The 28,000-nt window shown below is 36.8% G+C and overlaps 1 protein-coding gene across 1 annotated transcript; it reads right to left on the bottom strand.

The window, feature by feature from the left end:
• Nucleotides 1–27,752, bottom strand: LOC110101508 (Fanconi anemia group J protein homolog). Its single transcript, XM_020829426.2, has 28 exons — nt 27,180–27,752; nt 27,013–27,091; nt 26,855–26,930; nt 26,160–26,224; nt 26,037–26,081; nt 25,833–25,933; nt 25,598–25,739; nt 25,210–25,271; nt 25,047–25,126; nt 24,904–24,974; nt 16,103–16,190; nt 15,952–16,024; nt 15,783–15,878; nt 15,082–15,190; nt 12,948–13,041; nt 12,793–12,876; nt 12,537–12,693; nt 12,117–12,307; nt 9,974–10,018; nt 9,785–9,813; nt 9,579–9,700; nt 9,062–9,109; nt 2,798–2,922; nt 2,378–2,718; nt 1,211–2,261; nt 1,062–1,115; nt 475–846; nt 1–403 (listed from the first exon to the last, which is right to left on the bottom strand). Exons 1-28 carry the CDS (start codon nt 27,574–27,576, stop codon nt 362–364), a joined length of 4,239 nt encoding a protein of 1,412 aa, XP_020685085.1. The 5' UTR covers nt 27,577–27,752; the 3' UTR covers nt 1–361.
• Between the last annotated feature and the right edge of the window lie 248 nt (nt 27,753–28,000).

Below are 28,000 nucleotides of genomic sequence, written 5' to 3'. Positions count from 1 at the left end.
TAAAAAAAAAAACTAATTTTTGCTTGAATTATTAAGAAAACTAATCTGCTCAATAATGTCATCAGATCAAAAAAATCAAAGTAGTTTGCATCAAATAATGGGCCTAACATATATATACACAACAAGTTCAGCTCCAGGGCTCTATCTAACACTTGGAACTGTGGAACATAGAAGATGCAGTAAACTGTAATGTAGAGAATAATTAATGCGAGATGTAGGCATTTTGATGAGAATGCATGTCATATTCGCATTAAAAAAAATACCTATTTTTATGACTGTAGGAGTGATGAAATGCGTGGCAGTATCATCATCATCTGAAGGCTGAGAGTTCCAAGTAATTTGCCCATCATATGTGAATTCATCATTTTTTGGAGGAATTTTCTTGCCGTTTGGGTAGTTTAAGCTGCATAATATAACCAAAATTTTCATCCTTCAATGAAAAATGAAAAAAAAATGATGATGATGGTTTCAAACCTTTGATTTTGTTGTGGCTGAAGAATTAGAGCCCCGGGGCTGAGACCAGTTTGCAAATTTCACAGTTTGATCTGTCATTTTTTGGATATTGGAAGGAAATTTCTCAAACTTAACTGGCTTAGTTTGAGGTTGGTAAGTAAATTTCTCAATTTCTATTGGCTTAGGTTGATGACTGTCGGCATTTTTATGATCAACGAGCCTTTCCTTAGGACTGAAAGCAGGCTTCTTGGCTTGAGGATTGTCAGTATATTTCATAATTGCAGCTGGCTTTTGCTTTGCATCACAAGCGGGTTCTTCGAGCGGAGTATATTTCTCATTTTCAATATGATCAGAAGATTCACCAAGAAGGTTATCATTTTTGGGCAGAGTACTCTGAGGATGAAAAAACAATGAAAGCATGAGCTTTAAGAGACTCAAATGTAATGTTTTGCCATAAATGGGGAGAAATTGAATCTTCAAATTGATAAATGTACCAATATGGTCAATTAAATCAAATTCAGCACTCAATGATAAACGTAATAAAGAACAGATAATTTTAGATGAGAATTTTAATCAGAGTGGACAAAAGTTGTAATAAATAAGCTTACCTCGTTGAATGTTTTTGGTTCACTAATGCATAGGCAATCTGCATAAAAGAGAACCTACAAAGGAAGAAATAAAATAAGCCTTCCCAAGTTCCTGGTGTCAAATTTTGCATGAGCCATTGCATAAATTACATATAATTATAAAATTTTACCTTGTTTAGTAAGCTAGCATTTGAGGAATCAGTTGCTAAAACGTGGACACCAAGACAAGTATCATAATTCTTGCAAAAGGGGCAAAATATAGCTTTGAATACACAACCATCTTCTTCACACCATACTCCATGCTTTGAGAAATTGTTCACATTGCCTTTAATGATTAGCTCGTTGATGGACAACATTTCACAGCTTAAGACATTTATGACTGTCGGGGGAGTCTTTGAAAGACACTCTGGCGTAAAGGAACCATGAGTTCCATATGTCCGAATATATGACAGAAAGAGTTTTGATGATAGTATCATGAGGCTTTTAACAAGAAATCTGTTCTTAGGCAATCCCAAGGGATATTTGCAGGATGAGCAGCTAACATGCAGCTTTATTTCACTGCAAATATCAGAAGACTGAAAGATGATATCCTGACTTTCAGATTTAAACAGCTCTAGTTTCACTTTCTCATTATCCTCCAAGGAATAATCAGTTCTTGGATCAATATTTCTAGGAATATTGATGCTGCTAGGAAGAGCAAGCTGAGCAATTGATTCATCAAAACACAGATTTGAAAAGTGCATTTCAGGATAGCTATTGTTCTGCAAGACCTTCAACCTCCTTTTCTTCTGATTACAAGAGCTTATGCTCATAACACAATGCTGACTTTGTTTGGCGTCTGGAGGCTCTGAGGATGCTAATTTTTTTGGAGTAACGGTTGATAGGCCAATATCCTGAGAAGCAAATTCATTTGCAGTTGTGCCACATGATAAGGAGGAAGGAATTTCTGGAAACTGATGGAAGTTTTGGAGAACTGATAAATTTTCCAATTTAGGATCAGAAGGTAGTGAAGATGCTATTTTTGCAGGTGTAACTGATAATATGCCAACATCCTGTGAAGCTAATCCATTTGAAGTTTTACCACATGTTAACGAGGTTGGGAAATCTGAAAACTTATGTAAATTCCGGAAAATTGGGTAAGTGTCTTGCCCAGTGCTTCTGACATCTTCATCAATAACCATGGGTAAATCTGGACTGCTTCCAGGGGAGAATGATTGAGACCTGTAATAATTTCAATTTTCCACGCCAAAAAAGAAAATTGAAATCACAAAACAAAGCAGGTTAAGGGTAAGTAATAAAAGCCCGGAGTGGTGAGAGAGAGAGATAGAAGTAATTACCATAAGCAGTTCAGAGATTTATTTTCAGAATCATTGAAAGTGCAGCAGTTTAAAATTTTCTCATTTGACTCTCCAGCCCTTCTCTTAACTGTTGGAGTTTGTGGCTGGAAGCCAAGAGAACTATCATTAACTAAACAAGCTGATGTTATTGTGAACTGGTTAATCTTGGCTGAAGTCTTCTTATCTGAATCAATTTTTTCGATACGATTGCTGGACTTATTTATTTTCTGATTCCCCTTTGGTGGAGTCGCCTGTTTTGATGACTTAAAAGGCTCGGATTTCCCCTTATTATTATTAAGATCAGTAAGATCATTAGAATCCTCATCCGAAATCTGTAGTTTCTGTCAAATAAATCATCACAAAATAACATCAAGTAAATTTTAGTTTAATGAAATCAAAAGTAGGTTATCAATATAAGACCTTCGTATCTCTGAAAAAGGTTTGCAGTCCCTCCAATGAGTCATCGAAGCTCTTATAAAATTTAATTGAGCTCCTCAACCACTTTGATATATAAGCAAGATTACGTTGCTCCCTATAACGCTCATCTGGAAGTAAGCCAAAATGCACAAAACATAAAAGATATCAGACATAGTATATCAACACAAATATTTCAACAAACACATACGTAGCGGTAGAACACATTTTCTACAAAGCTGTAAAAACCTTTTCTTAAATATTAGGATAGAGTGGAGGCATACGGAGCCCTTCGTTGCTTCCACCACTACATAGATACACGGAGACAGCCTAGGAGGAGAATGATTGCTTTTTTCCAAGTCATAGTTTTGCACCCACGGATTTATCATCTTCAAGTTCAAATTCACACCATTGATTGTGAATTAAAAAATGAAAGCTGATTATAGATAAAATTTCATTAATTTAATAATAACTTTATAATTCATAAAGCATATGTCAAAACAAAGAAATAATTAAGTGGCATATCACTTTAATATCTAATTTTATAAATGCATTTTCTAATCAAAACCATCAAATAATGTATAAATATCATCAACAATCCTTATATTTAATTCCAAGACACTTGAAACTTTATACTCATGCAATTGAAATCATTCATTGTGAAAACTTGGATGCATCCAATTTATGTAAATATTGGAATCACACACGCCACTATTTTTAATGATATTCAAGAGGATGGATGGTTTGATATTTTTAACTCTTGGAAAAAAGCGAGGACACTAGCTCATGGATAGTTTTGAACTTGCATTTAAATTTCATAACATCAAATCCTTATTGAGTAGAGGATGTTTATTATCCTAAAAAGAAAAATATATGAATACATGTGTCTGACCTTTCCTAATAGTCCGCATAAGGATCCAATTTAGACAAATTGGGAAGTGCATTATTATGAAACGATTAATTTAAATTATGCTAAGAACAATATGAAAAACTCAAACTTATGTAAATTATCTACTCTAACATTATTGTTTTGTCATTAATGTATAATCAATATGCTCGCCTCATATTTCTATTCATATAATGAGTGAGCAAACACTTCTAGATTGTGAAATACATTTGTGGGCTCCGAAAAATTCGGCCGCAACCTCCACCCCCTTGCTTTTTTTTTAGGGGAGCTTTTAACGAAATTAAGTTATGGGATAAATTTCAGGAAGGCAGATAGGATTGTAGATAAGACACTAACCAGAAATTTTGCCCTCATTTTGCAAGAAATTTATGATATGAGTTATGATTTCCTATAGGCGCAAGCCCCTATAGTTAATTACCACCCTCGGTCACGAGAGAGAACTTTCGATTAAGGCTAGTCATCAATGAATACGTCGTACTCGTAGATACACAGTATCCGACATATAGTAGCAGCATTGGCATGGGTATTTGGAAAGTTTGATATTCAAAATTTCATCATCTTATACTTAAAGCGGATAGTGGGGGGAAGTGATTATGAGCCCAATCAAGATACCATGGTTTCGTCGTCCCGGGTCATCGTGGTCCCTAGTCTACTTAGTCAGAGGAGGTAATCGACCCAACCTAAAAGAAGGATCCTTGTCTGTAGCCATGGATTGTGATACGCCCTAGGGTTTCACAATTTCGGTTTTGCCCTAATTTCCCCCCAAAAGAGAGGAATTTCTCCACCAAAATCAAAGAGAAATAATCACAAGAGAGTTGGGATGAAAAACAAAAACCTTTGCATTAGAAAGCCAAGAGAAAATAAGATAAGTTTGTCCACTTCGAGAAGGACAAGATCTCCCACAAGAAAATCCTAGAAAAGAACAAGAAGAAGACTAGGAGAAGAAAACTAGAAAGAGACTTTTCTTTTCATGATGCCAAAACTAAACCCTAATGACCCTCTTCATACCATCCCCAAAATTCCTCCCATCCCCAAATTACCCCCACTTAAGTGGGTGGGTCCCCTTGGTCCAGCCGGTCCGCCCGCCCCCCTCTCTTCCGCCTGTAGGCCCGCACGGGTCCAGGCCGGACCGGGTGAACCGATCCATCAGATTGCTTCATCCAAGGGGACCTTATAAACTTGGAGGGATTGTGTGTCTCATGGGGCAAATTTGAATCCACCTTAGCTAATAGAAGGCTGTGTGCCCTATCGATCATATCCTATTGATTCTTATCTCAAAGATTTGATGCCACTAAGGAAAATATTGACTCTGGCCATAACTGTTATTTCATGGTGTCATTTGGAGGCAAAAACCACTCGGTTCAAATGGTCATGGGTCATAACCATGTATCATGTGGTGTCATTTGGCGACAAAACTGTCGGTTAGAAGACACATACCACGTCCTTACTAACAGGAGATTTTTTAAGAATGAATCCTAGTGATGTTTGCGACTATGCTCTATATGAGCTGAAGTAAATTTCAATTTGTCCACCTCAACAAACTATTGCGGAGGGTGAATGGATTTTGCTTTAAGTGGTTGGATGGTTATGTCTAGATTTTGGAATGATTTTTGGATTCTTAAGTATTTGGTATGGTATCCTGAATCATTTGGAATTAACCCCTCTGGTTGAGATTTACATTCAACGCGGCCATCATCGAGGTGATTTTGAGGTCACTTGAAAATATTTAAATTTTGTGAAATTTTAGAGGCATTTGAAATGGTTGGAGTTAACCCCTCTGGTTGACATTTTCATTCAACACAGCCATCATCAAAGTGTTTGGGGTCATTTTCCTTTGTTTGTGAATTTTCTTTATTGAAGGCCTAATATGAATGTATAAATAAATATCTCAGTCGACCTCGTGATCGTATATTTATTTAATGATTAGAGCCATGTCGACTCATATCTACCTGCATAGAAGAATCGAGCTCAAGCTTAGATTTATTTATTGACCCGCGCATCATCCCTAAACATCATGTGTGTTCTCACAACACGCTCGTCGAAGCCCATGCGGGTTTTGTGATTACCCTTGCCTCTTTTATATACCTATGTATATACAAATTATGGTGCATGTGTGGGGGTACTTTAAAATATTTATAAACACCTTTTGTCTGCTTGCATGAAGATTGCGAATTCGGTGGCATATTAGGTGGACAACGGGTCTCTCTCAGTGGCCCGTAGGCATTTACATTTATTGTAGTCATGTGGCATTTTGTTCATAGATGACATTTCGTGTACACAACGGGTGTCTCCTACAAAGGTTAGTGGGTACTTGCATTTGCTGGATTCTTTATGCATTTTGTTGTGGGCTTTGGTCCCTATAATACATCTGCAACTGCCGCAGGTAGATGTATTCATTTGCAGACTAAAACTGACTATATGATACTGTATTTACTGAAGTCTTTATACATTTATCCACAGGTGAAATGTGATGCGTACATCTGTATTTGTAAAGAGATTATATATATTGCAGATCTTTTATCATTGCCTGTAGAAGGCTGATGTATTTGACTGATGCTGAGTGGTTATCGACTGTAGGGATGATTTAACATCCACTGCACATTAATAGTCATCACCTATGAGTGGACCACTATATGAGTGAGGACTCTTCTACGTTTGCTTGTGGTTAGCGTGCTGAGAGCATGACAGGTCTTCTATGAAGACCTGTAGGAGCTTGCATATCTTCCAATTCTTGTGACAACTGTCACTTACATCTTTTATACATCTGATATCGATTGCAGAGAGATCATTGCTTTTATATCTTATCCATCATCGTTATCTACAAGCTAATATGCCCACTACAAACTCCCATCAATGCTTGCAAATAGATGTAGTGGGGGCTACCATGTCTTCTTGCAAGACTTATGTGAACTCCACATATCAACTGCCAACAGTATTATTAAGGATTTCATATATTTATTCGCGCATGGTTGTTGGTTGTGGGGTACTGCATTTGTTGAAGTCTCTTTGCATCTGCCCACAAGTATTTGCTCTCATTGTGGCTTTTTTCGTATTTACTTTAAATAATGTATTGTATAGATCAAGGGTCCTCTACAGTGGTCCGTAGATGTGTTGTTGTGTATACAACAGTTCTTTCGCCATCGTCATTAGGCAATTGCCTTCACTGTAGCCTTACATCCTTGCTTGCGGAGAACATATTACTTGAGTCCACAATGGATTTACCATACTTACTACATGTCCACTATTATTATTCATAAGTAATTCCATCAGTCGTCGTAGTTCACAGGGAACTATTGTGTTCTTCCACAAGTGGGTTGACATTGATAGTTCGAATGTTATATTCCTCGCAACTCCTTTAATGACACTTATAGGGTCGTTATATGCAATACAAATGTAGGAAACTTCTCTTTTACAAGATATGATGCATGCATTGCAACTTGTTACATTCGTAGTGTATTGACCTCCTCCATTCACTTGTGTTTATCACTTGTATGCTTTAAGAGTTTCTTCAACGTTCAATTGCATTGGGTCTTGTTCGTTGATGCTCACCACACATTGATTTTTCAATGGTTGTAAAGGAGTCCAACATGTTTGCTTGTATGCTGCCTATATCAAAAAGTATTCCACCACAAGTCCTTTGATTTCCTTAAATGTTGGTGTTTATTTAAGAGTTTTTGAATCATAACTTAGGACTTTCACATTTTAATCTCCTAGTGTATTTATTGCATTGAAGTCCAATTCTCTGCGGTCCGTATTTAGTTTAAGTTTAGTTCGACGTACAAGTTCAAGTTCTCTGTATCCAATTCAAATATTTGCTTGAGTTCAAATGTCCAAATTTTGTTCACTTGATATTCAAATCAAGTTCAAGTTCTTTGCATTCAATTCGGTACAGGTCCCTTGTATGCTCGAGTCCTTGTCATTTGATTCAAATCAAGTTCATTATAATTTGTTTGAGTTTGAGTTGCATAGAGTGCATTTCAAGTTTTTTATATTTATTCAAGTCGAGTTCTCATTTCAATTAGATTCAAATTTCAATTAGTCACTTGAGTTCTAAAGCATGTCCTCTGTAATCAATTTTTGCAAGTTCAAGTCCCAATTCCTTATATTTTCAGTCCAAATTTTGACAGCCTCCCGACGTCTCTCCCATTTAGGGGAAAAATCAAGAAGCAACTTTCCCCTCCATGCTACATGAGCGCTTCAGGTAGATGTCGAGTGACACCGCGGCAGCATTTTCTTCAATCCCCACTACGCTACATGAGGGCTTAAAGGTCTCTGAGCACATGTTGAAAAGAGAACACAGTAGTTTTCCCACGTATGGGTACTTATTTTGTCCCCTTCACGCTACATGAGCGCGTAGGGATGTCCGCCAACTCGTCGCTAGTGTCGAGTACAGGATTTAGAACTAAACAAAAGGGATCACGCTCTCCCCACTTCTTCATTTTTTTTCTTTTTCTCTTTTTTTTTTTATTATTTTCTTTGTTTTTTACTTCTTCTTTTCTTCTTCTTTTTCTAATATTAACTATTTATAAATTATAATTAATTTAAAATTAATTATAATTAACTTATAATAATCAATTATAATTAATTATTAATAAAATAACTACTTATGATTAATTTATTATATATTAATCCTAAAGCATGTTAGTAATTTAAAAACGTTATTGAAAAATTATTTAACAAGAACAGTTTAGAGTAAAGAAATGCTAAGCAAAAAAAATTATCTAATTACTATTATATATATATATAGCAACCTATAAATTACATACAAAGTTCAAATGATAATAAGTATACTTATAAAATTGAATAATAAAACAGTTTTACTAAACTAAACAATTATATGTAATTTAAATATGATACACGGAATACAAAATGCTTGTAAATATAATAATGAAAATTTAATAAGATGATGAGTTATATAAAAATATTAGTTCTAATAAATGCTATTTAATATACTTATAAGTATATCACAAACAGTTAAAGGAAACAAATATAAGTATTAAAATTATTATTTGTGTTCGCTTGGCACTTTAAGCTTTTAATTTTTTTTTTAATGTAAAAAACTAATCATATGAACTACTTATTTGAACAACCATACATAATAATTATTAATTATTAAATACTTTCACACTCAAGTACTCAACAACTTGATTTTCTATTGTAAGGAGGTAAACATGATCAAGATCTTATGTTTACGTCATCCCAAGTATACTGTAAGTTTCAATCTACCAACATCAATAATCACAGCCGAAATAATTGAAGTAAATCTGAGCAATAATAAGCTGAGTCCATATTTAAAATTATACCATGAAATGATTGTTATCTCAGAAAATAATCGAAAGGATATATTGCAGAGTTGGTCATACCTAACAAAATAATGGCTCCATAATCAAACCTGTGCCTGATGCAACGACCTACAAAAATTAATCATTACTCAGTTAGGACTATCATGAAAACATAAGATAAATGATTTGTAATTATAATAGCATTGCTAAAACATATTGCCCGTATAATTGTCTAACATATGAAAAGAGGGATAGATAGAATGATCTCATCATAATCTGCATAGTTTTTTTTTTTTTTTTTTTTTTTTTTTTTTTTTTTTTTTTTTTTTTTTTTTTTAAGAAAGCATGCGAGAGCAATCAGGACTGGAAAGAGACGTCAGGATATATTTCATTGGATCCTAATTTCCATCTTTGCAATAAATATGTGGGGTTCCAACAATATTCATACAAAAATATTTTTCCGAGGCATTCACTCAATTGCAATGAGTTAGCAACAAATTAAATAGGAAAAATGTAGTTCATTTTCATTTTTTTTACTAAAAACGTTCACAACATTTGGCAAGAAAATTGCATATAAATTAAATATAAGTTGATATACCTGCAGCCTGATTTAAGGCACGGAATGCTTGGTGGCAATACCACTCACTTCCACTTATGAGATTTTTTGAGGATCTGTAAGTGTCATTAAATTTCTTTTTCAACATCACCTGAATGTCATTTCTAACACAAGTTCAAACAATTAGAAGGACAAAATAATAACCGACAACATTAGATGATCTAATAAAATGTCAAGAGAAGGCTTACTTGTTCGGAAATGGAATGCCAACAATTACCTGAAGTTGTCAAGGTTAACTTTAAAGAACCATTGTGTATAAAATATGAGTGCTCAAGATGACAAGGATAGATAACTAAATTTAATTGTCTCGTAGACACCTAAATATAGTCTGAATGTGCGTGCATGTGCATGAATCTTCAATATTATGAGAAGGATACAACTACTCTTGCATTGTCATCTGAGAAGTCAATTCCTTCTGATACCTTCAAAGGATACATAGGGGGTTAGGCTTATTAGCATTATTAATACAGAAAGAAATAAATATAAAGATATACCTTTGTAGCCAAATAAAACATGACAAGTCAGAGTTTCCATATTATTTTCAGTTTTCTCAGAGGAAGGTGGTTGCACTTGACGGTATAAAAACAAGCAACGAATATTAAGCGTTGAGGACATGTACAATTATTCAAAGAATAAACTAGGTATCATGACGATATACATGACTTGAGAAAATAAACTTTTTGAATGTCTCTGCAAAGTATTGAGAAATTTAAAATTTCATCTAGTACATTTATTGATTCTTTTGGTCTTTTTTTTTGCAAGTTAACTTTCTTAAATCTATGAAAATGAAATAGGAGTTAATAATTCCTTTCAAAAAGATAATGAGCGTCCTTGACCAATTCGGAAGAGACTAAGAGTGTCTTCCATGATAATGAGATCCATATTTTCTCCGAGGCAAACGGAACTGCAATACTTATTTGTCTAAATAATATGTGCAATCTCTACTATATTCAAATGATCACCCATTGAAATTGATGGTACCCACCCTGTGAATCCAAAGTAAATTGTGGAACACGTGTTTCATAATCATTAATTTAATATCTGTTTGGATCCATTTAAATCGTTTTAATTTATAACATAATATTTATCAACTTAGCAAGAACTTTTAGATTATATAAGAAATTTAATAAAATGAATAAACTTCTTACATAAATCAACTTAAGATTATGAGAATAATTCCACCAAGTGTACCGGGAAGAAGTGAATAACTCTTCATTGGAAATAAAAACTAGATAGATCTTGTAACCCTACCAAGAGAATGATGCTAAACAAATATGATGAAAAATTAACGATAAAGATTTTGCCTTCAAATTGGGAAGAATATTTATAAAATCTTAATTTAACATATTAAATGGGAAGAATAACATACGAAACTTAATTTTAGAAGGTCCATTTGAAACATATTAACAAGTACATATATATTCATTACCTTTCATTTATTTTACAACAGCATATATCAAGAAATTTAATGAACAGATAATGTCCCTCACTTCAATGCAGGAATTCTAAGGATTACAGTTTTCAAATGTAATTAGTATGATGCCTAGTATGACTACAATCAAATTAAATTAAAGATTCACAGTTAACAAACCACCAAATAATTCTAATAATTTCTTTAAATGTAAGCAAGCATTTAAATGAATCAATAGATATGTCTCATTTTGAATGATGTGTTTCAGCAAAAGATAAAAAAGTAGGTATTTGGAGCATCGTTGATAATCAATAGGTATTGATTGTTTAAATGTTAGTTAACAATTATCTGTTTGGAAACTAAGAATTCAGCACAAATAAAACGGCATGTAATTCTTCACAAAATGCAGTACTACTGACAGGAACATGTAGCAGTAACAGTAAGTGATGGCAATCCTTATGGAAACTCGTTTACAATTTTAAAAATAGGTAATACTACTCTTTATAGAAAAAAAAATCTGAAGTTTCACTTTTGATACATTAACATAGATATAACACATAAGACTCCATAAGTTAATAACATGCTGTTCAGGTTAACGCGAGTTTCAACAAAGTTAGAAATGAACGCTTATGCCCATTAATTTGTTGTAATGAAATTTTTTTCACAAATAGTGTCAACCATTATCTATACCAAAACTTCAATGAACATATGTGCAAAAAATACACGTTAGATCTCTCGGCCCTTTAGACAATGCAGCATTTCCTGTTTGAGATTAGATATGCATTATTTTTTGTAATTTTAGAAAAATACATTGAAATGCTTACTGTTTTATGGCAAGCATTCACACATAGCCACAATCAAAATAGAACCAGCAACAATTTCAACGGTGAGTACAACTTAGAGAAACCATTAGACCATAGAACTTTAGCAAGCAGAGAAACAGAAAGACTTAACAACACCATGGAAATTCAACATTCAAAACACAAAATGGATAAAAGCACATTACATTATAATAAAACACTACCCATCGGTAAAGAAAATATATTAAAAAAATAAATCAAATTTTCGGTTGTGCAAGTACTAGAAATGAGGGTATTTTGATCGCTCACCTTTCCTCGACAAACCGCAAGAAAAGCAGCCCCTTTACTTAGATTTTGATGAGAATCCTTAAAGCCAGAATGTTTGAGTGACCGCTTTAGACCAAGTCTAACTTTTCCTGGTACATTTTTACTTTTTCCAGAAATTGTATCATAGTAGCCTCTCAGAACTGGCTCAAACTCATTGGTACTTCCCCTTGGCTCTGTAAGAAACATATGTAATTGCATTTATAAAGTCGATAACTCCAATTGCTTATTGTCTGTAATATAAGATGCACTAACTCCTGTAACTTAGCATATGCTGTCAGTATACATGGCAGACATAATCAAAATCATATCAAGTGATTTTGAATTCATTAGAGATTCTTAAATCTAAGTGGATGCCTATGTAAAACAGAATAACAAAAAATACAATGTGTAGGGAAATCTTACCAATGAATAAGTCTTTTTGTGCATTTAACCTAGACCATTGGCCTGTCTGATGCCAACGAGCTTGTAGCTTCTCTAACAATTTATAACTAGGGAAGAAAACAAGAGCACCACCTGGTACAATCTTACAAATTTCCTCCAACGTTGCTCCCAGTGAATCCTGGATAGGCAATGTTTAATCAGCATATAAAGTCGGTGTAGCCCAATGCAAAAAATCAAAAAAAAAAAAAATTGAACTTATGTCAAATTGACAACATACCTGGAAAGCATAATTATCAGCAGATCTATAGCTAGCATTCAACTGAATATTCCCGACTCCAGAAGAGAAAACTGCTGCCCAAAGCTGAAAAGGATAATCGTTGAAAATAGAAATCCAAAGAAAGATTCAAAGACATAAAAGAATATTATACATACCTGGGACTCCGTATTAATCACATGTGGTGCTTCCATGCAAGTGTCAAACCGTACACCAAGTTCGGATGAAAAAGAGCTTACAGGAGAAAGCGTCCTGTATACCCACACAATTCGAAGTGAGAACATTGATAAAAGGAAATTTGCAACAATAACATATTTAAAATAGAATAATACAGAAATTCTAACTGTAGAAATGGTGAAGTTACAAAGATACCAACGGACACATTTCATTACAGATTCCCAACAAGTTTTGTGAAGATAGACCAAGTATTGTTAAAGGTGCCATATGCATATTAATGGCAAATCTAAGTGGGGTTATTGGACCAAAAATATTAGCAGTATTGTCAAAAAAAAGATCAAAACAGCCCATTGACTCTTTATGAAAGAGTGAAATAGTTATCAACTATATCAAAGAATCATTTTAGTCCCTCAACCCCTTAAAGTGGAACTATTTTGATTTAAGAACTTGAGGGATCAAAATGGGCCTTTAATATAGTTGAGGATTATTGTCAAAATGGGCCTTTATTTTTAAGAACTTGAGAAACCAAAATGGTTCGGTCCACCGGCTGGGCCGGTCCAGGATGAGCCGGTCCAAGCTGGACCGGCGTAACAGAAACTAAAATGGTTCGGTCCAATTTTTAAAGAAGTGATCTGAATTATAATATATTATTTTTCATTTTATTGTTTTGATATTTTGTTTAGACTACATTTAACACAATATTAACCGATAACCTAGCTTATTTAGGGGAGAGAGTGGACCCTCGAGAAGTACTCTGGAGAGGAAGATCCTTGGCCCCCTCTTCAATCTCTACAAAAGTCTTTTGCATGAAAAAGGGGCTAAGTGCATATTATTGCCAAGAGGCTTGATAGAGTGTCGATTAATTAGAGTATGCTTGCTACTTAACCGCACTTTGAAGTAGACTTCACAAGACCAAGTATTTCTAATCATACCCCGGATATAGTTATCTTCAGGCAGAATTCAGACTAAAGTGGAGCACCTAAGAAGTGAAAACATCACTTCTCGAATGCCTCTTGTACTAATGTATGTATGTGCCAATCTTTTCAATGTTTCCTCAATGCCAAGGGGGTCGGGAAAAAAATATTATAGTTGAAGAAAATTTTGAAGATGACTCTAACACAAACTACGAGGATTCTTCTAAAGAATGTTAAAGTGAGGATGAGGTTGCTTGTATCTTGATCCTCGGGCCATATTTAAGATTTAAGTGATTGTTTAATTTGAATTTATTTCCAAATTTTTGTATTATACTAATATTTACTTTGAACAAGTATTATGTTGATGGTTTATTTCATTTTTTTTATCTTTTTTTTATTTATTTCTTTTTTTATTTTTATTTTTTTATTTTTTTGTTATGGGCTAAGACCTCATCCCACTAAGGCAAAATGCATTGATTCTCAATTTCTCCTTTTTAAACCCTACTAGGAGCATGCATGCAGAGCGACAACTAGTCGAGCACAAGAGTGGGCTAAGGGGGTTCTTGTGCGATGGAGAAGAGAGACAAAGAGAGAAAAACTTCAGATTCAACACTTAGTTCAACCTATTCTGATCCCAGGTAAATTTCTTGAATCTTTGTATTCTTCTGGATGTGCTTAAGAATGCTTTATATGCATGTGAGACACTATATGTGTTCAGTGGTGATCTCGAGGGTCAGTTTGCATGTTAGAAAAACTTGAATTTTTCACCCTTGGGCGGCCATGGCATTGGGTTTAGAAGCACCCCGCCGAAAGTGCTCTCAGAAAAATATGCAATTAATTCAGTACTATGGCATGTGGCAATGTTGAAGGTTGCCTAAGGGAGTGCCTCAACAAAGTCTATTTCAAAATTTAAAAGAAATTGGTATCTTAAAATTCAGCGGCCATTTTAAAAATTTTGATCATATAGTTACAAGAAAATCGCTATCAGGTTTGATCATTTTTAAAGTTTTCTGTTATTGTGTGTGTAATTTCATTGGAGCGGATCTTTTGTTTTTTCTCCAACTTCAGAGCAGACCATATTCACAATACGTCTTTTAGCCTAGGTTTGAATTCCTATGAGAAATGAAATCCAAAACGCTGAATAAACAAGTGCATTAGTACTTATTTGGACTCATCTTTATACAAAAGCATTGATACGTACCCAGATGTTAGAATCACAGAGAGAGACAGTTCTGCGATCTCTTTAAAGACGACAGCTGGGTTTAAGCACCACAAGCTTAGAGAGATCGTCCAGTCACTGGCAGCATTATCTGAAAAATGCACTTTAAATATTTGAAAGAGCCAATATACAGCAGCCAAGATGCCACTAATAATATGCTGTTGCGATATCTGGATAAAATAATGATAAAGGAATTCGACAAAAATGGAGAGCAATCATTGGATAGCATCAAAGAAATTCTAGTAACCGCTGAATACTAATTAAGAATTAGGAAAGAAGCCGTATTGATTTCAAGGCCACCAAAACGAGAAAATATTTGTTGACACAGTATTTAAAGAGACCTTGCAGAATTTCAAAATAAAAACAAATGGCTAAAAAGGTTAAAAACGAACAATTATAAACCCAAAAGGTTTAATCCAAATGTCAATTTGCTTTTACATATAATATGAAACTTCCTTTTGAGAATAGCATTTTATAATTCAAAGTTCTAAGAAACAAAAAGTCCAAAACATGATAATTTTGAAAGATGCATATCATGACCGATGTCACTTTACGGTAGAAATATTGGCCTAGTATAAAAAGGCACAATTTTCTTCAGATGATCCTTGGGATAAGAAAGTGTGAGAAAATAGTTAAATCAGAATTTTTTTCTTTGAAGAAAATATTTGAAATATGCTACTTACTCCCATCTCGCTTGACAGAACGTTGCAATGCAAGCTGATAATCATTTGCATGACATCCATTCCCGGAGAAAAAATAACTAAGCGAGGAGAAGAGTCCTGTGGTAGAAATTGTTACTCATGTAATACAGCAACGAGTTAGAAACCAAACAAATACAGTAGGATTTCTCACCTTCAAGAGTTATTAATGAGATGCCAGTTAAACGTGGTTCATCTGGTGCTGCATCGGATGCTGCTTTGATTGCCTTCATTAAAGAAAATTGTAATAAATCAAAATATTGTATGAACCATCATGCACTAATATGAGAATGCTGAAAAAGCACCTTTGTAGCACATTCTTGAAGAACCGGAAAAGATTGTTGAGAAATTCCACCTTGTTGAAGCTCTTGCGTGGCCTTTTCACCAGTCCAACTAAATGAGTTGCATTGCATACACCAAAAGAAGGCTTAAATGAGCACAATAAATAAGGTTTAGGGTTTATTTCAAACAATTCATTTAATTAGAATTTTCTAGTTTTCTTTTAATTAAAAATTGGTTTAATTATTTGCTTGGATGTTATTTATTTTAAATGAGAATTGTTTAGGATTAGGAAGGATTAGATTTGAATTGAAGTTGATTTGAACTTATCTGGCAAACCACACTTCTATGAAAAGGATATGAATTTCCATCAGCAACCACATACCTATTGATTTCACCACTAGATTTGATCCTCACTTTGCATCCTTCGCAATGCACTGCTACAAAACCGCACCCACGTGTCTGCTCTACCTCAGGCCATGCCCATCCAGACAACTTATCCCAATGTATGCACCTATCCTCACTTCATCTAGCTAAAAACCCTATGATCTACCATGTATCATCTACTGTAAATGCTTCCCAACATTTGTGATCTACTCCACTCGCAACCCAATATTGCATCTTGCTTCACAATATAACATGTACCCAGGAGGCCCTGCCACCATGTGATATTTCCTCGTTGAAATCCCACAGCACATGTCACCCTCTGTTGTCCTAGTTGATGCAGTACAGGTTATGCATTCAATAACGAGGGAACAACTTACCTATGGCTAACGAACTTTTATTCCCCACTACCTCTTTTCCGTTTTAATAGCCTGTTGCTTTTTATTATCTTTTTACTTATTAGCTAATAGAAGTAAATAGGAGAAATACATATTGGAAAAGAAAGAGAGAGGAAGGGAGCTTTTGTCATCTCTACACAAAGTTTTTCAATACAGAATACAGAGAATACAAAGGTATTTCTCTTCAATTGTTGTTTTCCTTTGCTGTGTTGTTAACTTGTCTTCCAGGTTCCACTGGTCCTGCAGAAGGTATCAGTTGGTATCAGAGCTATTTCGCTGGAAGAGGAAGTATGACCGACAAAGGCAAGGAACCAGCTCGGGAGGATGTCCGCACCATTGATGCGTTGTGGACAAACCAGGAAAAAGTCAATAGGAGAATTGACGAATTAGCGGCAGAGATTCAACGTCTTGCCGTCGAAGTTCGCCGGGGGTTCAATCCAGCCAGGGCGATAGAGACTCATCGACATCGGGAAGAAACGCCTGTACATAAGCGAGCTATCCGGCGGGAGAATGATGACGGACAACAGAGAAGATACTTACAAATCAATCCAACCGAGCGGGAAGAGTCGGAAGACGAAACCCCTCCGCGCCGCCGCTATTACGATCCAAAGGATTCCAGTGAAGAGGAGACGGATCAGCGATTCAACACAGATTGGCACCGAAACAGAAGATTTCAGCGCTTTCAGCAACCGGCGGGTGAGTTCAAGGTGAAACTAGACATTCCATTTTTCGACGGACATTTGCACATAGAGGATTATCTTGATTGGGAGAAGTCCGTCGAGAATTTCTTTGATTATATGGACATTGTGCCGGAGAAGAAGGTAAAATATGTGGCGTGTCGCTTGAAGGGGGGCGCCAGCGCTTGATGGGAGCAAGTATTACAATCCCGCAGGAGGGAAGGACGTGGCTGCATTCGCACTTGGACTAAGATGAAACAGCTACTGCGAGCACAGTTCCTACCGACTGATTTTGAGCAAATTTTGTACATGAGGTACCAACATCGTACCCAAGGCTCGCGCTCCGTTAGCGAGTATACTGAGGAGTTCAATCGGTTAAGCGCGAGGAATGATCTGCACGAATCACCCACTCAAGTAGTTGTTCGATACATCGGTGGACTCAGTGACAGTATCCAGGATAAGTTGGAGTTAAATTCGGTTTGGTCGATGCCGCAGGCGGTGAATTTAGCAATGAAGGTAGAGGTACAACAGAACCGTAAAGCTAAAACCCCCTCCAACCGGCGTCATTGGCAAGAGTCACAGACAAAATCTCATTCCCAGGTGTTACCGAGAACAAACCAGACGACATCTGTATCGGCAGCGTCTAGCAGTGGAATGGATGGGAAGACAATATCAAAACCGAAAACTGCCCCTACGGCCAATCCATATGCAAAGCCTACGACGTTGAAGTGCTTCCGCTGTTTCCAACCCGGACACAAGTCCAATGAGTGTCCACAGAGACAGCAGGTGCAATTAGCTGAAGCAGAAGAAGGGGAGGACCCAGAACAGGCGGAATTTGAGGCCGAAGAGGATATTGAAGAAGTCCAGGCGGATGAGGGGGAGCCATTCCTTGGCATTTTAGAAAAACTGTTGCTAGCACCTAGACAATCCCCTACCTCCCAGCGACATGCTATTTTCAAAACGAGGTGCACTATAGCGGGCAAGGTATGCGATCTTCTAATTGATAGCGGCTGCACCGAAAACATAGTTTCACGTTCTTTGGTCCAAGGTCTTCAGCTTAAAACAGTTAAGCATGCACAGCCATATTAAATCAGCTGGGTAAAAAGGGGCATTGAAATCTTGGTCACCGAATCATGTCGGGTATCCTTCTCCATTGGCAAACAATATGTTTGCGACGTTTTGTGCGATGTGCTTGATATGGACGTCTGCCACCTGATTTTAGGACGACCATGGCAGTTTGATGTAGATGCTCGATATGAAGGTAGAGCCAATGCATACTCGCTTGACTGGAAGGGCAAGAAGTTGAGGTTGTTACCTAGGACAACTGAAAATTCAGCAATAAGTAAGGGTGCGGCCAAACAAGCTGCGGCTCATTTGGTCTCAGGACCTGTATTACTTCAAAGTTGGCAAGAACCCTCACCTATGTTCGCCTTGCTGATCGTGGAAACGACTACAGCTAGGGAACCAGGCGGAACCGCTCCTGCTGAAGATGTGGGCAATCTCCTCAAACAATTCGCAGATGTGTGCCCAGCTGAGTTGCCAGCCGAGCTCCCACCGCTCCGAAGCATCCAACATCAAATTGATTTTCACCCCAACGCCATCTTACCGAATTTGCCACACTACAGACTCAACCCGAAAGAACAACAGATCTTGGCCGGGATCATAGATGATTTGGTTCAAAAACAGCTCATCCAAACGAGTTTGAGCCCCTGTGCAGTTCCGGCGCTACTCTTACCAAAGAAAGATGGCAATTGGAGAATGTGCATTGACAGTCGAGCGATCAATAAGATTACTGTCAAATATAGGTTTCCGATGCCGAGGATAGAGGAGCTACTAGATAAGCTTACGGGATCAACAATTTTCTCCAGAATCGACTTAAGGAGCGGATATCACCAGATTCGGGTCAGGCCAGGGGACGAATGGAAAACGGCATTTAAAACTCCTCACGGCCTGTATGAATGGAAGGTTATGCCGTTTGGTCTATGTAATGCACCTTCGACGTTTATGCGAGTAATGAATGAGGTTTTGAAACCTTTCCTCGACAAGTTCTGCATCGTATATTTTGATGACATTTTGGTCTATAGTGATAACCGGCATCAACACCTTCAACATCTGAAATCCCTTTTTGAGTTGTCAAAAGAACAGAAGATGTTCGTTAATCTTCCGAAGTGTGCATTTGCAACGTCCCATATCCGTTTCTTGGGGTTCATAGTCTCGGCAGAGGGAATTCAAGTGGATCCCGATAAGGTTGCTGCAATACGAGACTGGCCAACGCCTACAACATTTTTTGAAGTCCGTAGTTTCCACGGGCTCGCCAACTTCTACAGGAGGTTTATCAAAGGTTTTAGTCTCATAATGGCTCCAATAACTGACATCCTGAAGCTTAAATCGTTCCGATGGGATTCCGAGCAGCAACAGAGCTTTCAGAAGATCAAAGATGCCCTCACCACTGCACCAGTGTTAGTGCTTCCCAGTTTCGATCAATTGTTTACAGTGGACACCGACGCATCCGCCATAGGTATCGGAGCAGTTCTATCACAGTTAGGAAAACCGGTGGCCTTCTTCAGTGAGAAACTGTGTCCTGCTAGACAAAAATGGACAGCTTACGAGCAGGAACTTTATGCTGTAGTTCGTGCCTTAAAACACTGGGAATCTTACTTGTTGCATCAAGAATTTATTCTTTGCAGTGACAATAAGGCATTACAACACATAAATACTCAGCGAACAGTCAACCGTATGCACGCCCGATGGCTTCTCTTTCTACAACGGTTTACGTTCACTCTAAAGCATAAGCCCGGAAATGAAAACAGAGTGGCAGATGCGCTCAGCAGGAAGGCGACACTGCTCACCAGTTTGCAATCCGAAAACGTGGGACTTGAGCATTTGAAAGAACTGTATCAAGAGGATGTGGATTTCGGCACTATATGGGCACAGTGCAGTGAAGGCACACAAGTTGAGGACTACTCTATACGGCACGGTTTCCTTTTTAAACAGAATTTACTATGCGTCCCTCAATCATCTTGGCGTCAGCACCTTATCAGAGAAATTCACAGTGGCGGTCTCGCAGCACACCTTGGCAAGGAGAATACGCTAAAGCAACTGCAAGCTAGATTTTTTTGGCCTAGACTCAGGCGGGATGCATTCCGCATTGTGGACGGCTGCCCCATTTGTCAAAGCTATAAGGGTGGAGCACAAAATACCGGTTTGTATATGCCATTGCCGGTACCGGATTCCATTTGGGAAGATCTCAGCATGGATTTTGTTCTTGGATTGCCTAGAACAAAGAAGGGGCATGACTCAATTTTGGTGGTCGTAGACCGGTTTTCAAAGATGAGCCATTTTATTGCTTGTAAAAAGACCGCCAATGCAGCGCATATAGCTACAATTTTCTTTCACGAGATAGTTCGATTACACGGCATTCCGAGAAGCATTACTTCGGACAGAGATGAGAAATTCATCAGTCATTTTTGGCGAGAATTGTGGAAAAGGCTTGGTACTGAATTGTGATTCAGTTCCGCATATCACCCACAGTCGGACGGTCAGACAGAGGTGGTTAACCGCACACTGGGCAATATGCTTCGATGCTTGGTGCAAGAACATCCCAAGCAGTGGGAGGACGTCCTCGGCAAGGCAGAATTTGCTTTCAACGCTATGCCCAATCGATCAACAGGTAAAGCACCCTTTACTGTTGTTTACACTAAAGCTCCTAACTTGGTTGTAGATGTTATTGTTCTACCAAAATGCAAGTCAAGCTCGGCTACTAACTTTACGGAAGACTACTCCAAGTTACTTGATGATGTTCGCCAACAAATTATTCGCTCTAATCAACGGTATAAAGCTGTTGTTGATGCACACCGCCGGCCATGCAATTTCCAAGTAGGTGATCTCGTTATGGTGCGATTACGCCGAGAACGATTCCCACCAGGAGCTTATTCCAAATTGGCAAAGCGAAAGATCGGTCCTGTCCCTATTGTGGCAAAAATCAATGATAATGCCTACCGTGTAGAACTTCCATCTGGATGTAACACATCGTCCACATTCAACGTCACCGATATCTGGCCATATCATTCTACCTATGAGGCTCCAATTACACTCAGCTCGTCGGAGTCGAGCTCTTCTGAAGCCGGGGAGGACTGATGCAGTACAGGTTATGCATTCAATAACGAGGGAACAACTTACCTATGGCTAACGAACTTTTATTCCCCACTACCTCTTTTCCGTTTTAATAGCATGTTGCTTTTTATTATCTTTTTACTTATTAGCTAATAGAAGTAAATAGGAGAAATACATATAGGAAAAGAAAGAGAGAGGAAGGGAGCTTTTGTCATCTCTACACAAAGTTTTTCAATACAGAATACAGAGAATACAGAGGTATTTCTCTTCAATTGTTGTTTTCCTTTGCTGTGTTGTTAACTTGTCTTCCAGGTTCCACCGGTCCTGCAGAAGGTATCACTAGTCTTGCATGTGTTTCCTCCCTTCCACACAATGACACAATACAACACACCGCCCATGTGAATAGTCGCACAAACATCTCATCAATTTAGTCAAATGCTAACTATAGTCTCTAACCATATTCAATTTATAGCTCCGCCACTTGATTTCTACCAGTCATCGACAGTAATTTAACTTATCAATCTATTAAACCATAGATTTATTTTTTTTTTAATTTCAATAATACTTCTTTTGTTTGAATATGTGATATTGATAATTGCAAAAACTAAATGTTAATTCAAAAAAAATGAATTGAAAAATCACGGTTGATAGGAAAGTGAGATACAACCAAAAATCCTTTTTTTCTGTAGCATATTTCTAGGTATTCAATCCAAGATCCTTGACACACTTTTTGTAGAGTATGGAACCAAATGCTAAAGACCAAAAGAGACCATATTTAGCCAAATTGATAATGAAGGTACCAAACTTGGAGATGAATGAAACTTTAACTTCTTATTTGATACATCACGAAAAATTATCTTAATTGAGCATGAATCTAGAGGCATATCCAAATTAGAAACTTTTGAAATTAAATTTGGGACTATCTGAACTCTGATTTTAAAAAACTTATATTCAAATTGAACATCTCAAGGAGACGAACCCTACGACACCAAAATTGATCTGATTCGAACCCAAACAGGTCCAAATCAAGAGATCTAAGCATATTTAAAAGGTTCAAATCATTAATTGGATGACCAAATGATATCTAAGTATGGCATACTTATAGTTGAATTGAGTGGCTCGACGAGAAGAATCCAACAAGCACAAGATTGTTTAATTCTGACATCATTAAGGAATATAAATGCTTGAAAATGCTCTATGATTCAGGGAATTAGTATGGGTCATTCGATGGTCACTCCAAATCTACCCTAAATATCCTCTATATTCATAGTGTGTCACTCACAAAAATCTATAAATAGACCCTCAGCCTCTACATGAGGGAGATTTTGCTAGACATTGGAGAGCTCTCTGAGGTGGCTTCGAGGATCTAGAGCTCCATCCAAGCACCACTACAAGCAAACTTCTATCAACCAACTAGACCACTGCTCGACTTCCCGACCATCGTCGGAATTCAAACCAACCACCGTTGGACCACCAATCGGTTGCCGATAGCCGCCACGCCACCACCCGACCGTCGACCACCACTGTACTTTTTCCCAACCACCACTGAACCATCGAAGTCGGTCCACTGCATGGTTGCCAACCTCTGTCAAGCCACCACCAGACGTCACTCGGACTTCCGACTGACCATCGTCTACCCTCCGAACACCATCGGACTTCCGTCCGGCCGCCAACTGCTGCAGGACTTCCATCCGGCCGCCAACCTCAATCGCACTTCCATCCAAACGCTATTGAACTTTAACGCAACCACTATTTGGACTTTCTACCCTTCAAACTACTATAATTGCTCCATCTCTAAGTTAAATGATGGGTCAACTTTTGTAATTTTCTCAAATTTAGTGGAATCTTTTCACATGAGCGGGGCCCGTGGTTTTACCCTCTTCGTATTTTCCACATAAAAATTTTTTATTGTTGTTTCGCTCTCTCTTCAACTATCTATTGGTGTATTGGATATTTGTACATCACCAAGACGAAAAACTTACTCTACTGCGTATATTCTAGCTCACAACACTATTAAAGAGATATTTTATTACAAATTGAAAAATGTTCATCAAAACCATCAATCACATCTTTGTACCAGAAGCATAAGACATTCAAATAATCAATAGCAATCAAAAGGTGTAGGGACCAAAACATGCAAATAATTGAGTAATCAATGATGGAACTCAAAATTCAGTTACACGGCACATATAACCATATTCACATACTACCTTACGTATTTGAATCAGATATAGATAAGAAATTCACTTCAACAAGCACTCCCAGGCCAAAACTCAGTCTTTCATTGTTGTACATTATTTTGTAGATTGGTTATATTAAAGGAGCTCAATGCAAAAGAAAGCAACACCAAAATTATCAGATTTATCCCAATAATCCATGTCAGCTTTATATGCTCCAGCTTTAATTCTTTTTAAAGGTTACAACTTATATTCTGTTGCACAAAAATATATTTTTAAAATCTTTACTCATGTTTAACTTTAATACATCCGTTTTACTTCATAATTATTTTGCATTCCTTTTAAGAACCATATTGGAGAAACTGTCACTCTATATTATACATGCCCAAACCATCTAATTTTATCTGCCAAAACCCAATATCATACAATATACAATTGCTACTCTTATTGAACCACAAAATTTAACTATCATAAACCTTGCACTAGCCTCCAAAACTCTGCCACATACATCTTTAACATTTTTATTTATGGCAGTTTCAACTTAGCTATGAATGAAATTTTATCACCCAGCAAGTGCAAACTGTGCAATCAATAAAACATGCATAATCTGCAATTAAAGAGAAAATAGTAAAATTGCAAATACTCATTCAATACTTCAAAACATTATGCACGAAAAAAGTGAATCGGATATAATTGATTGCTTGAAAAAATGAGAAGCAAAATAAATTTTGTGAAAGAAACATAGGCAGCAAGTGCATGTCCACCTTCAATTATTTTATGCCTCCAATCTTGTCATATACCATAAATTTTAAAACTATATACTTGTCATTCAGAAAGACTAAGATACTCAAACCAAATTTCTTGAACTTCAAAAGGACACAAAATACAAATGTTATTGGCAAAACAACAAAAACTGTGCTCAATCAACCAAGGATTAATAATGGTTAGTTTTAACAAAATAAAGGACAGTTGGTGTTCATCAATCCAACCAAACACCTTTGAAAATTTAATCCTCTCTAGTTTAGGACAGCCTAAATTTTTTTTTTTTAAAGGATGATCAATGAGGAAAAAAACTCACGATGATAAATAATGCTCAAATTCACATTTCTGCAAATTATCTTTCCTCATATTGATCCAACCTACAATTCCCTGAAGATTTGAACGCATATGGTAAGGTAGAGTGTAACAAATAAGTGCGATATTTCTAACCATAAAATTTACCTCAATGACATCATATAGTGGTCTATATGTCACCGCAAGATTATCATTCATGCACAACTGCTCTAATTCTACCTGAAGTGCTTCAGAAGAAAAATAATTACAATGAGTGTATTTTTTAATCTATCGAGCAGGAAGCAATGGCGTTGAAAAGTAGTTTTCTAACCATGAAGCACTTCTTCTTCAATATCCACACTGCCACCTTCACGTGCCATGTCTTCAATGTTGCTATTCAAAAGGCATAGAATAAGATGTATTTATGTATAGAAAAGTGTGAAAATCAAGCCAAAACTTACTTAAAATAAACGTACAGAAAAAGGTTAGCAATTAAATGTTCGTTTTGCAGCTAATAGGGAAGGTTGTGCTTACAGACCATGCAAGCTAGCAACAGTAATGTTAATATTTAAAACATAAATATAGTATTACGGAGTTCATAATCACTTGCACTTCAATATAATTAGCACAGCTAAATCTATAAAAGCAAACTACAAAGTTAATATAGTTACGAAATCTGGTTTTGAAATAGCTTTTTCCAAAAAATTTAAAAAGCATACTGGGCTTCATCAAGAATTATAATGCATCCTTTGATATCAACGTCCATAGCTCTCCGAACAATTGGATTTATGATGTAGCTGTATGGACAAAAGACTAACTGTGCTTCAGCTGCAAGAGTTTGAGCAGCAAAGTATGAACAACCTGAAAAGGAGGGAAAAATAAAACAAAGGACGTCAGTCCAACATTCTAGAAGTAGTAATAATTGTCCAAAGCACGAGCAATGGTATATCAAACCTTTTACACGTTGACCAATCCTCACTAGATCCTCTATATCATGAACCTCAAAACATCCACCAATCTGAAGAGAAGGATGACTTTTGACTTTATTTGCATTTCTGTTAGCAAATTACTTTAACATCACTTCGTCCAGGACTAATCAAAATATATGAAAAACAGAAATATATTTGAACAACTTCCACCAAATTTGAATCTACTAACTTGAACTCAAGACAACCTCCAGATTGATCCTTCAGGAGCAATTTACTGCAGCATATCCAAAAATGTCACAAAATACAAGTGATGGAAATATCTTTTAGTAGTCAACTGAGCCAGAGGATGTACCATACTTCATCCACGTTTTCTTTACCGCATACATACTTATTGGTACAATAGTGCTTGCGTGATGCCTAATAAAGATGACAATATATTTCATTTACTACTAGACCAAAAAATTTAGTACCTCAAAAGAACCTGAGTCATGATGAAAAACAATCTAAAAAAACAACCAAAACTCTAATGAAAATATTTCTCAACTGCATACATCTGTTTGATATTATGTGCGGCTAAGGATATTAAACATTAAATAGTAAATAGGTGTTTAATATATATGTTACCATGCATGAACATAAAAGTTGCATACTAACTACTATGTGAAGAAAATTCACCAGATCTAGAGAAGCCAATACTAAATTTGCCCATTCTTTGCATGAAAAAGAAGTGACCAACTATTTGCATTACATTTTTCATCCAAACTGCTTGCTATAACCACTAATAAGATGTTTTTTGGGTAAAGGTCCGTCTATTTTGATCAAACTTTGGTCATTGCAAGCTTTAAATTTCTATAATTTATTTTAAGATGCAATACAAGTTTGATTTAATTACAAATATATAGTATTAATCTCAAAGAAAATGCAATATCCTTAAGACCTACTGTGATTAATTTTTAATTAGGATATCCTAACATAATAATTTTCCTGCTATTTAAACTTGCTAACTTATTTGCAATATGATACGCCAAGGTAAAAGTTGAATGTCACCAGAATAGCCATAGGCACGCGGTAAGATGTCTTCCTGTATTCCCGAATCACTTGACTGATCTGAGAGTGTGTCCTCCTTCAAATAAAAAAATCGAACATAATCAATACGAAATAACCACTAATCAACAACCGCAGCCACCGCATGGTAAAACACTTACGATGCATAATAAATGTTGGGAGTCGTGAGCCTCTTCTGGGTCTTAGCTTTCGTTCCTTGCTGAGGCATCTCTGGATTCCCTGCGAGGATAAAAACAAAACCCTGATTCTACAAAAGAAAAAGAGAGGAAAAGACAATTAGATTAAAAAAATAGAATGGATATCTTACCAGATGCATCGGGATCAGGGATGAAACCACCACCGTGGAGAAGGGGATCGGCAACCTCAGCATTCGGCGAGACAATGGAAGCGGGGCTGGAGAGGTGACGAAGACTCTGTTGCTGCTGCCACGCAAGGGAAGCGCAGAGAAGGGATAGGGTTTTACCGGTGCCAGTGGGGGACTCAAGGAGAGCATGACAGTGGCCCTGTCGGCGTGCGCGGTCAAGAGTGGAGATGACGCGGCTCATGAAGGCCAGCTGAGAGCCGTAGGGTTTGTAGGGGAACTCTACCGGGACGCCGCTGATGTGGTAGATGTTGGATTTGGAGGAGAGAATAGGGTTAGTGTTTGAGGTATCCATGGCTGAGAAATTACTTCCAGCGGAGGGGTTGAGATTGAGGTTTGCCATGAAAGAATCGTCGGAGGAGCGCGCTAGGGATTGGCATTGTGCTGAGGACTGAGGAGAACAGCGAGGGCGGGTTTTGACCTGGCGGGAATCTTTTTCGAATTTGACATTTCAGAAGGTTTCTCCCGCGTTGGCCGCGACTACATATGGTGGTCTTGTCGGCGAATTTTCCAACTATGGCTTACATAAGCTGCAATATTGTAAAATGCACTTGGATTTTGGCAAGGGCAAGACTCCATATATTTTGGGTTTGTAAGGATTTAGAATATAAAAAATATTTCCTGGTAAAAACAATATTTTAATATTATTTGAATGAGTGCAAAAGGAATACATAATTTTATTTTTTTAATTTGATTTGAAATAAAATAAATGCAATCTAAGATATTATAAAGTTGTGCCCATGGTGAGCAACGACCAATGTTGGAGG

Source organism: Dendrobium catenatum, unplaced genomic scaffold (genome assembly GCF_001605985.2).
Source record: "Dendrobium catenatum unplaced genomic scaffold, ASM160598v2 fragScaff_scaffold_847, whole genome shotgun sequence".
Classification (NCBI taxonomy): domain Eukaryota; kingdom Viridiplantae; phylum Streptophyta; class Magnoliopsida; order Asparagales; family Orchidaceae; genus Dendrobium; species Dendrobium catenatum.
Note: the sequence above shows the minus strand (reverse complement) of the source record. Positions and strands in the feature narration are given on the sequence as shown.